At 35.7% G+C, this 12,183-nt stretch overlaps 2 protein-coding genes across 4 annotated transcripts; one reads left to right on the top strand and one right to left on the bottom strand.

Annotated features, from left to right (window-relative positions):
• Window positions 1-7: 7 nt before the first annotated feature.
• On the bottom strand, window positions 8-5,417 carry LOC102620623 (uncharacterized). 3 transcript variants are annotated; one of them, XM_006494193.4, is made up of 8 exons: window positions 5,171-5,417; window positions 5,028-5,101; window positions 4,593-4,818; window positions 3,977-4,100; window positions 3,522-3,862; window positions 1,865-2,810; window positions 654-853; window positions 36-359 (listed from the first exon to the last, which is right to left on the bottom strand). In XM_006494193.4, exons 2-8 carry the CDS (start codon window positions 5,072-5,074, stop codon window positions 276-278), a joined length of 1,968 nt encoding a protein of 655 aa, XP_006494256.2. In that variant the 5' UTR covers window positions 5,075-5,101; window positions 5,171-5,417; the 3' UTR covers window positions 36-275. The 3 variants fall into 3 exon arrangements, with proteins under 3 accessions (XP_024949672.2, XP_006494256.2, XP_006494255.2); XM_025093904.2 differs by having other exon boundaries at window positions 8-359; window positions 4,593-4,807; window positions 5,028-5,416; XM_006494192.4 differs by having other exon boundaries at window positions 5,028-5,417.
• Window positions 5,418-5,660: 243 nt separating this feature from the next.
• LOC112496492 (piriformospora indica-insensitive protein 2-like) lies at window positions 5,661-11,950 on the top strand. Its single transcript, XM_052435687.1, has 6 exons — window positions 5,661-5,755; window positions 7,775-8,003; window positions 8,198-8,286; window positions 8,474-9,059; window positions 10,667-10,889; window positions 11,253-11,950. Exons 1-6 carry the CDS (start codon window positions 5,661-5,663, stop codon window positions 11,588-11,590), a joined length of 1,560 nt encoding a protein of 519 aa, XP_052291647.1. The 3' UTR covers window positions 11,591-11,950.
• The last annotated feature ends 233 nt before the right edge of the window (window positions 11,951-12,183 follow it).

Below are 12,183 nucleotides of genomic sequence, written 5' to 3'. Positions count from 1 at the left end.
ATCGAACTTTGAAAACACAGAGCCCTGGATCGGGGTTAAGAAATATGGGATGATAATTTGAACAAAACTTTTTTCCTTCTTACAACAGTGGGTACAACACTTTCATGGGTTTAAATTGTGGCACGAGAAGAGAGAATTAATACATTTCTATGGACATAACTCATAAGCATTTTGCATACCAGTGGCACCACCATATAAGAGAGGAATGGAGTCTCATCCCAGAGTCTTTTGGAAACTCATTGACACCTAGACAAACTGATCTGACTGCCAACACTTCAACTTGACCCATGAGTTGACTTCATTCTTTTGGCGACAGGAGACGTGAAAAGCTTTCTAACTGAGGCAATTGGATCATCCACCTGTCAAATTACAAGCAGTAAGATATGAATCCTTTCAGATGATCAAAAGAGGGAAAAAAAATAAAAATAAAAACTCATTTTTGCCATCATTGCCTATATGCTTAATCTTTATACAGGATCAAACTGAAACAGGACCAGGAGGTTTCACAGGGAAAACACTACCCATATTTATACAGGCTTACATTAAAATTAACAGAACTTGAGTAAAACGGGGATGAATCTCATTCCCTTTACCCATTTGGTCATCATGATCGCCATGAACTACTATTAATAATAAAAAAGGTCAGGATATACCTTGATCAATGAGGAAGATGGAGAAGAATCTGCAGGTGATGAATAAGAACCGTCTCTCTGTCGATGTAAAGCAGAAAGGGTTTGTTGCCATCCAGGTAAGGCACCACCTGTTGATACAATCCATGGACAAAAATGTCTGTGCTGCCTAATTGGATCAAACTTCATTGCATTCACTTCCTGTAGTTGCTTCGGATCCATTCCTGAAACAAAGGGGCATCGTTAATAAAAACTCTTGCTAGTAATCCACATGTACCAATGAAAGGATTTAGAAAAGTTAGCCAAGCTGCCAAATTTAGAATTTCAACCAATTTAACTTGATAAGGAAAGAAATCATAGGAAGTTCAATTAGGATCAATCGTCAATGATGTGCTGGTTGCAAAAGAGTACATCTAAGTAGTCAACACAGTTAAAGTTTTCAAAAAGTTGGATAGGTGATCAATTAAACTTGGGAAAAAACATATATATACATATTAAAGAAATGAATAGTTGCTTCTTAGAACTCCTTTCTTTTTTTGGTGTTGGGGTTTGGGAGCGGGTGGGCGGGGCCTTCTTCGAACTTGTGTCTTCTGGGTACACTATCAATTTAGTAGGGGCCCATATTAAACTATAAATAACCAATCCAAGAAACAAATAGGAACCTCCTCTAAGCTCACCTAAGGTACGAATGATATTAAATTAAAAAAGAGTTGCAATATAAAAAGTTGCAACCACATTAGAATTACTAATTTAATTTCAGCACATTTATATGCAGAGGGGATAGTTAAAGACGTAACTAAAAATACTAGACAATATAGATATCAACAAATATACATAAAACAGACAAGAAATGGTTTAGAAATACTAAGTTCTGTAAGGATGATGTAATGGTGAAATCAAAAGGTCAGAGCAGAAAGTTACAATGTCATTCACCAGAAGAGGCAAGCAAGAACCTGATAACAACTGCCAGAAGAAAGAAGATGGCATACTTTCTCATTTATTTATTTATTTTTAAAAAAGTCAATATTGAAATAAATATGCAAGAAGTCTGAAAAGTCAACTTCTCAGTTCATCTGAATAAGCAAGAACCCCAAACAAGAGAAAATTAAAACAGAAAAGGCATAAAAACAATGAACTCCTAATCAAGGAAGCAAATATACATAGCCTAGATGAATATCAATGGCATTACAAAATATTAGTGTACGAGCTATGGTCCAACTGATACTACATCTTACCTGCACTTCCAGCCATAACTGCACTGCCAGATGGAATCACAAGTGATCCTTCATTTTTGCTTTGTTCCCCATTTTCAGCCAGCATATCACTTTGACTTTGGCCTAGTTTTTCATTCTGTGTTGTTTCTGTGGAACTTTGGACAATGGCACAACCAGTACCAGCTCCAGGAAATGTATCTTGTCCGGTGACACTCGGTCCTTCCAATGGCACATGATCATTGTTTTCCTTTCCAAGAGTTTCTTCATTTATAGAACTATCTGATCCATGATCATATTGTCCCCTATTTAACGACCCAGCATCTTCAGCCAGGACAACTTGTCCAGTAAGATTATTTTCAGTATGGTCTTTCCCTTCCTCAGGCAAATTATTATTCCTAGATGTGGATTGAATTTCTTTGGGGTGATCAAATGTATAATCTCTAAAATCAGAATCATAAGAGAACTTAGCTCTTAAAGCACGGCCAACAACCGGAAAAGAAATTGTTGCTTTAAAATTCTGTTTTGTTGGTGGGGGACCCCCTGCAATCGTCAGATTTAAATGTGATGAACTCTCAGCATGCGATGGTTCACCATTTGACACGGTATTCATGGCAACTTCCCTATTGCCAACATGATTTTCATTCCCCGAAACATGAGACCCACAGTGGTTTTCACCATTTACTTCTGTATCTCCTACTACCCTGAAAAACTCTACAGGACGTGCAACTGTAGCAAAAGCCCATAATCCAACACTGGCACCACAAAGCCTGCAATCCAACACAACAGACTTATGAGCCCCATAGTCTTCTGTCACCTCAACAATTTCTTTGCTACCAGCAGAGTGGACATTGACACTCGGATTCTGTCCATTGACATCATCGACAAACTGATTTACTCCATCCTCACAGTCAACCACATAAGGAAGTGAACGTGGTTCCCAGCCACATAAACTTATGAGCTTTTCTGCCTGAAAATGACAACACCACTCATCATTAAGAATGCAGAAACAAAGCAACTAAATTGCAAAATTTTTCAGTATTTTGCCTTTTTTCTTTGAGGGCTTGGAAACAGAAGAAGAGCATGAAAACACTGGTGTGTTGTATAGCAAATAAATACACTTTCTAGTTTATTGCATTGAAATGTGAGAGGAAGGTGAAAAAATGAAGTAACACACGCAAATTATATATGAGAGAAGAAATATTAAATGCATTCAACAATAACTGAACATCTTCATTATTTTTTTTAATTGCAAGTACAACGAACATAAGCAGGATTCAAAATGATATAATGATATAATCAGAGTAATCTGACCATCAATATAGATCGAGACAAGCTGACTTCCATCACATAATTGAATTCCAAGTGAGAAATCGGCAATGAATAGAGTTAACATCAGCAGATAATGGAAGTAAACGAGACTGTAAAAGAACGGAAAGAGAATGGAACAATCTATCAGCTAGAAGGAATGCAGTGTCTCAACCATTGCAGTGAATACAAAAAACTCAATATATGATAGGGGCTGACGGCAACAACATTAAATGCACTGAAGCTCATATGCTGATGAGTAAAAATGTTAGGAATAAACATATATTAGTGTGAGTAAACTATAATTTAGAAATCATTCAAACAATTGATACAGTATACTATAAGTTAGAAAACATTCAAACAAGTATCAAACCTGATAATACAGGTTAACAGAATTATCTTGACATTGGTTCCTAAGGGAATCCGTCTCAGAACCCTTTGCCGCTTCATTCCCACATTCTAGAATTGGAAACCATTTAAGAAATTCTTCAAGCTGGGTGCTTCTCATATACTCAATGGCCGAAGGTGAAATTACTGGAAGAGCTAAAAGTTGAATGAGAGCAGATGATCTCTCTCTAAACTTCTCAACTAAAACAGGAGGTGGCATAGGAGGAAACTGTGCCAGTGTTTCATCACAGATATTGTCAATCCACGGGCAGAGTAACTTGTGTCCATTATCGAGCTTTAAGCTAAACACCAAGGCTGCCTTCTCAACTGAGAGAATATAGGAAACAGTCCAATTTAGATAAAAATACACCTAAAGTTGAATAAAAAAATTACACAATTTCGTTTTAATAGTCACTGTCATGATGAAGGAATATGACATGCCTTGCTGCTGCGTCCAAGATGAAGGGGTTGAAAAAAGGATACGTGCCCCACAAGATTCACAGGCTATAGTATCTGTGTCCACATTGATCCAACCTCTCCTAGCACAATTTACAGCACTTACAACCTACAAAAGACATAAGAAGAGTATACAAAAGTTAGTATCAGAGAGAAACAAGAGAAGTTATCTTTCCTCCTCTTGGTGATAATTGTAAATATATTATATAGAATTCGATCACAAGTATGCAGCAAAAGAAAATGACGTTGTAAGGGCTGTTTAGTCTATGACAAACCACATCCTATAATAACAGAGGACTTGATAAATGTAAACCTTAAATGAAGATAACACAACTTCTTACAACATTTGTAAGATCGAAAGTTTTGCATGAACGAGCATCCAAATTGTGGTAATCTCACATCCCACAAATTATAAAAGCGAGAAAGAGAAAATTGAAACACACACACACGCAGAGCATAGTTGAACATATATGATAATAAACAAAAAAATGATGATGATAATACAAACCTATAATAACCAAATGACATATTAATAGAAAACAAGTACATAATACATCATATTCATTCAACCAAACAACTGCAGAGGATTGGAAAATCAAACCTTAGGTTTGGCGAACCATGTCATAGACTTAAATGTGGCGACCCTCCGCATAAGATCACCGCGGTCCCACGGTCTACATAACGGAGCTTCTGATAATCCAGCTGAAGCCGAATGTAAAGAATGGTGGTGGTATCTGTCTACTACTCTCGGTTCTACTAGTGCTAGTGCAGATTCTGGATTTGAACGCTTTGTGCCTCTTCTTAATTCTTCCACTCCTGAACCATTACTATTTATTTAGAAGAGAAAAAATGTTAATACTATGCTCTGTATTTCACAAATGCATAAATAAGATAGCTTCGCCATTTTTTTCCCCCTCAGTGTTTCATTTTCCGAAATCTTCTTGCGTTTTCTCGGGAACCAAACGCTCAAAGTAAAAATTTTAAAAATAAAAATAAAACCAAAAACAAAAACAAAAAGATTAACAAAGAGGAGAACCTGGAGGAGCTTGGTGTAGATTTAGGAGGCTGAAAAAGCTTATCCATGATCGAGTGGAATCTCTTCTCTGAATCCTGAGCCATTGTTTGTTACTTTCAATTAATTTTCTTTTTCAAGAATTTTTGAAATTTGAAATAATAAACCTTTTGTCTCGTTCAGAACGACACCGTCCTTCGGCGTCTCTTCGAGTATGTGATTCCGTCCCTAAATCGGCAGATGGCGATGACACGCGCACAACAGAAAGGCGCACTTTTGCTCACTGTGATGGGGGGACTGATCCCGTGACTGTACATGCAGGATGAAATTTTTTTGTTACATCTGATTGCTTTATAATCACCGTTGATCGGATCGACTTTTCTTTTCGCGAATAGATATTTCATTGAATCGTGAAGTTTTGTGGTAAAAGAATAAAAGATGAAATTTTTAATAATTCTGATTAAATAAAATAATACTGTAAAATATAGGAAGCTGAAATGCTGATTAAGCTTGTCTCCAATAGCAATCCATACAACATAGGCCCAGAATGTGCATAGGCATGGGCTTAAGGCCCCAACAGACAACACAAATAAGCCAAGAATGTGTATATTAAGGCCCCAACCAACAACGCAGACGAGCCCAGAACCCGCAAAAGATATGGGCTACACAGACAGTCCCAATTCAAAGATGGGGATGGATTGGCACTTGGCACAAGGCGAAGATGCTGTCGAAGTCGAACCATCATTGGAACAGTAAGCTATACTGAATCAATCAATGGAGGACCAGCCTAAGTGAAAGTGATGCTCTGCTGGCAGGCCTCAAGGCTCAAGCCTGTAGCATCTAATTGACATGTCGTTTTCTAATCCACGTGATTATCCCCTTGTACGGTTTACAAATTAAAATGAAATGAACGGCCGCGCTTGATGTATGCGCCGTGCGTCTATGTTATTGCTATGGTCTGCGTCAGAGTTGGGCTGCTGTAGAGCAGCGAATATAGGGGCTACTAGATCATTGATTTGTGGACTAAAATTCGCAGAGAAAGAAAAACTCACGTTAACTTACGATACCTGATTGGTTTGAGAAGGTTTAATTAAGTGATTTTCTAACAACTTAAATTGATTTAAGGTTTGCCTATTCCCTGCTGTGAAAATTACAGATTCCAGTTTGAAATTGTTGTATCAAAATAATAGATTTTACCTGTAAGTTTGATTTCACTATCTCGAAAATTGGTAGAGACTTCAATGTAATTCTGACTTGAAGGTGCATGGGGAGCAAAGTCTGCACCCTTTCTTGGGGACAGCAGCTGCAACACAGAAGAAAGCAATACGCACGTGCATACTTTCCAAATTTGTCCATGCATTTGCAGATGAATACAAAATTGTGCAAAAGCATGCAACAAAACTAATTGGTCACCCACAATTCAAAAGCCCTAACCCACACCTCAACGCCAATTAACAAATCGATTGATGCTAAATGCTACTCCATATCCCCAAAACTTTTAACATAGTACTTAATTACCCCATTTGCACTTTCATCACCATCACCCAAGAATCAGCAAAAATACACAATGCTTGCCACTCACCAGCTCTCTATATAGCATTTCAAAATAAACCCTAACCCTAACTCTAGCCCTAAATCCCCATGTAGCTAATCGAATAATCCCGAACAAAACCCCAAAACTCTTTAACTAAAAGCCAACTTCACTAACTTCAAGAGTACATGCAAGATTTTGTGAGATGGCCGATGGCGACCCAGCATATCTAAAAGACTAAAAAGATAAGAGCCAGCTCTTTTTTCGTCTGCAATTGCAATAACTATACATCTTGCGCTTTTCTCCTCGAGAAGTGATTCTCATTACTTACTCTCTCAGCGTTTCTTACACTATCACAAAAAAATTTATATTTTTTTAATTAAAGTTGGTTGGTGTGAGAGTGTCGGTATTGTCATTTCTTAAGAAAGGTCAGGGGTTCAAGTTCCGCTCTCGTATAAAGTCACCACTTTAGCCAGCACTTTACCGCTTATGGGTCAACTCGGTGCGAGCGGAGATTAGTCTAAGTTGTGGTACAAATTTAAAGGTATCTCCCACAGTTGGGGCCACTTAGAATCACCTCGTGGTTCAGACAAAAAAAAATCTTTTTTTTATTTAAATATTCATTTATTCACTTACGTGGTAAATATAAATATAAAAAAGATAAATCTTTTTCATAAGACTCTTCAAAATAAAAATAAATTTATATTATTTTAATTAAATTTTTTCCTCCACCAAAATAACAATAATTATAATACTTTCCTCTACTCAAGAATTATAAGACATAAAATAATATAAAACTAAATTAAAAAGCCCCAATAAACTCTTCAAATGAGATTTTTTAAATGAGATTATCCTTCTCTCTTTTCTATTTAAAGAAATTTTAGAACTCTTTTCACTTATTTAACTCTTTAAATGAGAAGTAGAATCCCATTTGAAGAGTTTTTTTTATGATATTCTTAGACTTTGTTGTTCTTTGAATCATTTTAGAAATTAAATATGCATATTTTACATTATGCATTTTAGATGCTCACACATATTAGGTTAACACGTAAGTTATAAGTACAAACAAAAACGAAGTTACTTACGGTTTTTTGAAACTTACAAATACAATCTAATGACGCCCTTCTTTATTAAATATTGAGCTGTAAAGTATTATTAACATTTTGCCTCTTTCTCTCTGTACTTCCTTTCATATTGATAAACAATCTCTAATTTTCTTCTCTAAAACTTCTGTTTGTAGGCTGAGGAAGGAAATGAAGGGCTCAATTGCAACAATTCGAGATTTACTTCTTCTGTTTCCTTTTGTTGGTCTTTTTCTTTCATGTGCAGGCCAAGAAGGGACATCAACTGTAGCACCTATGGAGAGAAAAGAGAAAGAAGCTCTTTATTCTACAATTCAAGGATTCGTAGGGAAATGGTGGAATGGCTCAGATCTCTATCCAGATCCTTTTGGGCGGACAGGATTGCAGGTTCTTTTTTTTTTTTCACTAAGAAAATACAGGCTATGTTTTTGTTGCATGCAAAATGAATCTATGCTAATATATAATTTGTTAATGCGTGCATGCATTGGGATCGATCATATATGTCTATAAAATGGTCTATTCTTAATTAACTTTTCCTTGGTCAATTAATACCTTGATTTGGGAAAATAAATAATGTTCAGGGAGTTTCCTGCGATTTCTTTCATGGATTATGGCATGTGAGTGCTATAAGCATCGGTCCAGTTTACGACAATTCTCTCGTTTGCTCACAGTGCAAAATTTTCAAACCACCTCTGTGAGTTCAATCACCTAAATTCCCTATCAATTTTCAATTGCTTCTCTTCACCAAGCCAAAGCCCCATTGAAATCCCCTCTTCAAATTGGCAAAAACTTGCAAACAGCTTGGACTCCTTAGAATTTGGATCAAACCCCCGTCTCATTGGCACAATTCCTACAAGCATTGATTACTTAAAGAACCTCCAGTCTCTAGTACTACTAGAAAAGGGATTAACTGGAAAATTACCAATAGAACCGAGCAAATTGGTCAATTTGAGGCGTCTCGCCCTTGCCGGAAACCAAATCAATGGTCAAATTCCGGCGAGTATCGGAGGGTTGACCAAGCTCTTGATATTTGACTTAAGCAGGAATAATTTATCAGGGTCAATGCTATTGACTTTGGGAAAACTTGCTCGACTACTAAAGCTTGATTTGAGCTACAACAATTTACAAGAAAAGATACCAAAAGAGATTGGAAATTTACATAATGTGACATTTTTGGACCTAAGGAGCAATAATTTTTCGGGTGGGTTGGTTCAGTCAATTGAAGAAATTGTATCATTAATAGAGATGGTGGTATCAAATAACCCAATATTTGGTGGTGGCCTAAACGGGATTCGATGGGAAAATCTTCAAAATTTGGAAATTTTGGATCTTTGTAACATGGAATTGATGGGTGCAATTCCGGAGTCTGTGGCAGAAATGGAGAGGCTAAGATTTTTGGGTCTCAACGATAATAAGCTGACGGGGAATTTGCCAAAGAAAATGGCAATTATGCCCAGATTTAGATAAACTTTATTAGATAAATTTGTTGCATTTTAAATTATATTTAAATTTAATATTATACAGATTTAGATAATTAAGAAAATCTGCCCACACACTTTATGGATATTACTTACATGTAGAGTTGGTAAAACGGATTATCGGGTTGTGTTCGTGTCGTGTCAGCTTCGTGTCGTGTCAAATTTAGGTCGACTCAAAGCCGACCCATTTAATAATCGTGTCAAAATATTGAGACCCAAACCCAACACGAAAAAATAATCTGGTTACCCAATAACCCGCTAAATATCTATATATTAAACAAAATTTACATAAAATATTTATACATTGACGTACATACATAAATACATACATAATTTATCGATATTATAAAATGTACATATCTACCAAAATATTATACATTTATACTATTGAAGTTTTAATTATATATATGTATATAAAATATTATATATCGATATTATAAAATATACGAGTCTAGCAATATTTTACACATTTACATTATTGAAGCTCTAAATGAATATAAAATTTTATAAATAAAATACTGTGTTTATATTCATATTTTTAAAAAATAAAAATAAATGAGAGATCATCTCTAATATTTGAGTTTTGATAATAAAAATTTACAAATTATTTTAAAATAAAAAATATAATCAAGTCATTGATTGTATAAATGTGTCAAGAACTTTAACTCTAACCCAACACGAAAAAAAATTATATCGACCCATACCCAACTCATTTAATAATCTTTTTAAATTCGACGACACATACTTATTTATTTATATTACATTCGTGTCGACTAATTAAGTAGTGTCAAATTTTATCAACTCCAATTACACGCGATTCCGCATATTTTTTTTACGAATCTAAATATGAATGCACATCTCAAAATATCAATACAAGGTACAAATTGGGATACACCTGCATCTCGATGCAGATTTTGCCGTCTCTACTCTGGCCCAGTCTCGAAATAAGTATTATCCTCGAATAGTGAAATATTATTAACATAAAGGTGGCCACCACTTATCCTATATGTGCAGAAAACGCAAGGGCAAAAGCAGAAAAGATGATTAGGGTACGGCCTCAAGCTTTGCTTCAGCAGTTCAGCCTGAACTAGCATAGGCACAGTTTCTCTCGTGTCAGATTCAGTACAATAAAAAGCAGCTAAACGATTTTAATTCATAATCATCAACCCTCTTTTTTGACCTTTTCTTTACACGAACCTTTATTTTTTATTTTTTTTTTGGGTTAAGTACTTGAAACGCATACACGCTGCTGACCTAATGATGATAATGCCTCAATGAAATTTAACCCAAATTGGTCACTCTTTCTTCCTTCCTTTCTTTTTTTTTTATTATTAATAATAATAACAACTGAAACATTAATAGTAATACCAAGTCAATTACGGATAGGTCTCACGTCTCAACGGTTACCTCCAATAAACCCACTAACTCCACATCTCTCTCCTAATAATTCTCTCAATAACAGAACGGACTTCAAAGTTCAAATGTCCTCTCCTTTAAGTCTCTAGCCAAAAGCACATCAACCGTATATTTAGTTAACTTCTCCAACACAAAGCTTCCTGATATTCTCTCTAGAGGGAGCTCCCTTTGAGTCCAAACATGGCTTCTATCTTTAAAGCTTCTCTCATTTTCATTTTCTTTTTCTTTTCTCTTTTATTTCTTCATATCCGCACTGTAACTTCCACTGAATTTGAAGTTGGTGGTGATAATGGCTGGCATGTTCCCAACGCTAAGGAAGGTGCCCAAATGTACAACAAATGGGCATCCAACCACAGGTTCAAGATCGGTGACACTCTTCGTAAGTACTAAATTAATCCTCCTTTTAACTTTATCTTAACATTTTTTTATATATATTGTGCCCTAGTGATAACATGTAGTGCATTATAAATTTTTTTTTTTTGGGTAATAACAAAACGAGCATTAATACGTTAAATAATGAACAGAAATGATACTCACCCCATATTAAAAGCCACTTTGAAATCTCAGTTTTTATTTTTTATTTTTTAATTTATTCTGGCTTGAGGGGGGGTTCTTCAGGTGGCGATTGAGTGAGTATCATTTATGTAAACTATTTATAAACATGTAACATGTGCAATATTGAATCCTGGACTAATAGCTAGAACAAATTTTCATGTGTATGATTGATGATGGATTCATTTAGAATTCAAGTACAAGAAAGACTCAGTAATGGCAGTTACTGAAGTGGAGTACAAAAAATGCCGCTCCTCGCATCCATTGTTCTACTCCAACAACGGCAACACGGTGTACAAGTTGGCCAAGCCGGGCTTGTTCTACTTCATCAGTGGAGTTTCGGGTCACTGTGAGCGAGGGCTGAAGATGATCATCAAAGTTTTGGAGACTCCAAGTCCATTTCCTTATCAAAACCAGACCACCACCCCTCCACCGTCGAATGATGCTGCCATTGAAAGGCCTGCCGCCATTGCTTCTCTAACTATTATGTTGCTCATTATGTCGTTTTCAGGGTTACTATTGTATTAGTTTTGATTAATGCTTAATTTGCTATTTTCGTGTTTACTATATGGATATTACTATCATTTGTGTTTTTGGCAGTGGTTATCGGTTTATTAAGCTTATATGTGGATCCTTTTCTGGTGTGAATTTTCAGTGTTACTTGTTACGATGCTTGAAATTAGAGACTGCTTTGGTTATGGTTCAATTATTAATTCCTAAGAAACTATACATAATTAAAACCTCAGGGCTTCAACACTCAGCGAAGAAGAAAAAATTATCGATTGTTAAGTGCACCCAACATTAATTCACCACCCAAAACCCATTTCCCAATTTTTTTTCATTCTTTTTAGTCATCCATTTTGATGATGACGGCTACCTATTTCAACTTTTACTGGCAACGGCCGCCAGCATCCTGGTTGTAATTTAGCACTGGGATAAGAAAATAACTCTTTAGTTCACACTAAATATAAAAAAAAAAAATTGGAAATTTTTAATTAATTAAGGATGTGTTTTACTTATGGTGTCGCACAGCAACATGCCATGTGTGCTTGAATTGTAGATTGTCTGACTAGGCTCGCTCTATTCTCTCTTCTTGGTGTTCGTAACTTGTTTTGATTTAA

The sequence above is a fragment of the Citrus sinensis genome, chromosome 3 (assembly GCF_022201045.2).
Source record: "Citrus sinensis cultivar Valencia sweet orange chromosome 3, DVS_A1.0, whole genome shotgun sequence".
NCBI lineage: Eukaryota > Viridiplantae > Streptophyta > Magnoliopsida > Sapindales > Rutaceae > Citrus > Citrus sinensis.
The sequence above is the reverse complement of the archived record's forward strand: the minus strand, read 5'-3'. Positions and strand labels throughout refer to the sequence as shown.

Coding starts and splice junctions, on each gene's coding strand:
- LOC112496492 (XM_052435687.1), top strand. CDS start 5,661: ATGGGCTACACAGACAGTCCCAATTCAAAGATGGGGATGGATTGGCAC. Junction 5,756..7,774: donor GTCGAACCATCATTGGAACA/GTAAGCTATACT, acceptor TTCTGTTTGTAG/GCTGAGGAAGGAAATGAAGG. Junction 9,060..10,666: donor GGAATTTGCCAAAGAAAATG/GCAATTATGCCC, acceptor TATTCTCTCTAG/AGGGAGCTCCCTTTGAGTCC.
- LOC102620623 (XM_006494192.4), bottom strand. CDS start 5,110: ATGGCTCAGGATTCAGAGAAGAGATTCCACTCGATCATGGATAAGCTT. Junction 4,819..5,027: donor TCTACACCAAGCTCCTCCAG/GTTCTCCTCTTT, acceptor CTAAATAAATAG/TAATGGTTCAGGAGTGGAAG. Junction 854..1,864: donor AGTTATGGCTGGAAGTGCAG/GTAAGATGTAGT, acceptor CCTTTGTTTCAG/GAATGGATCCGAAGCAACTA.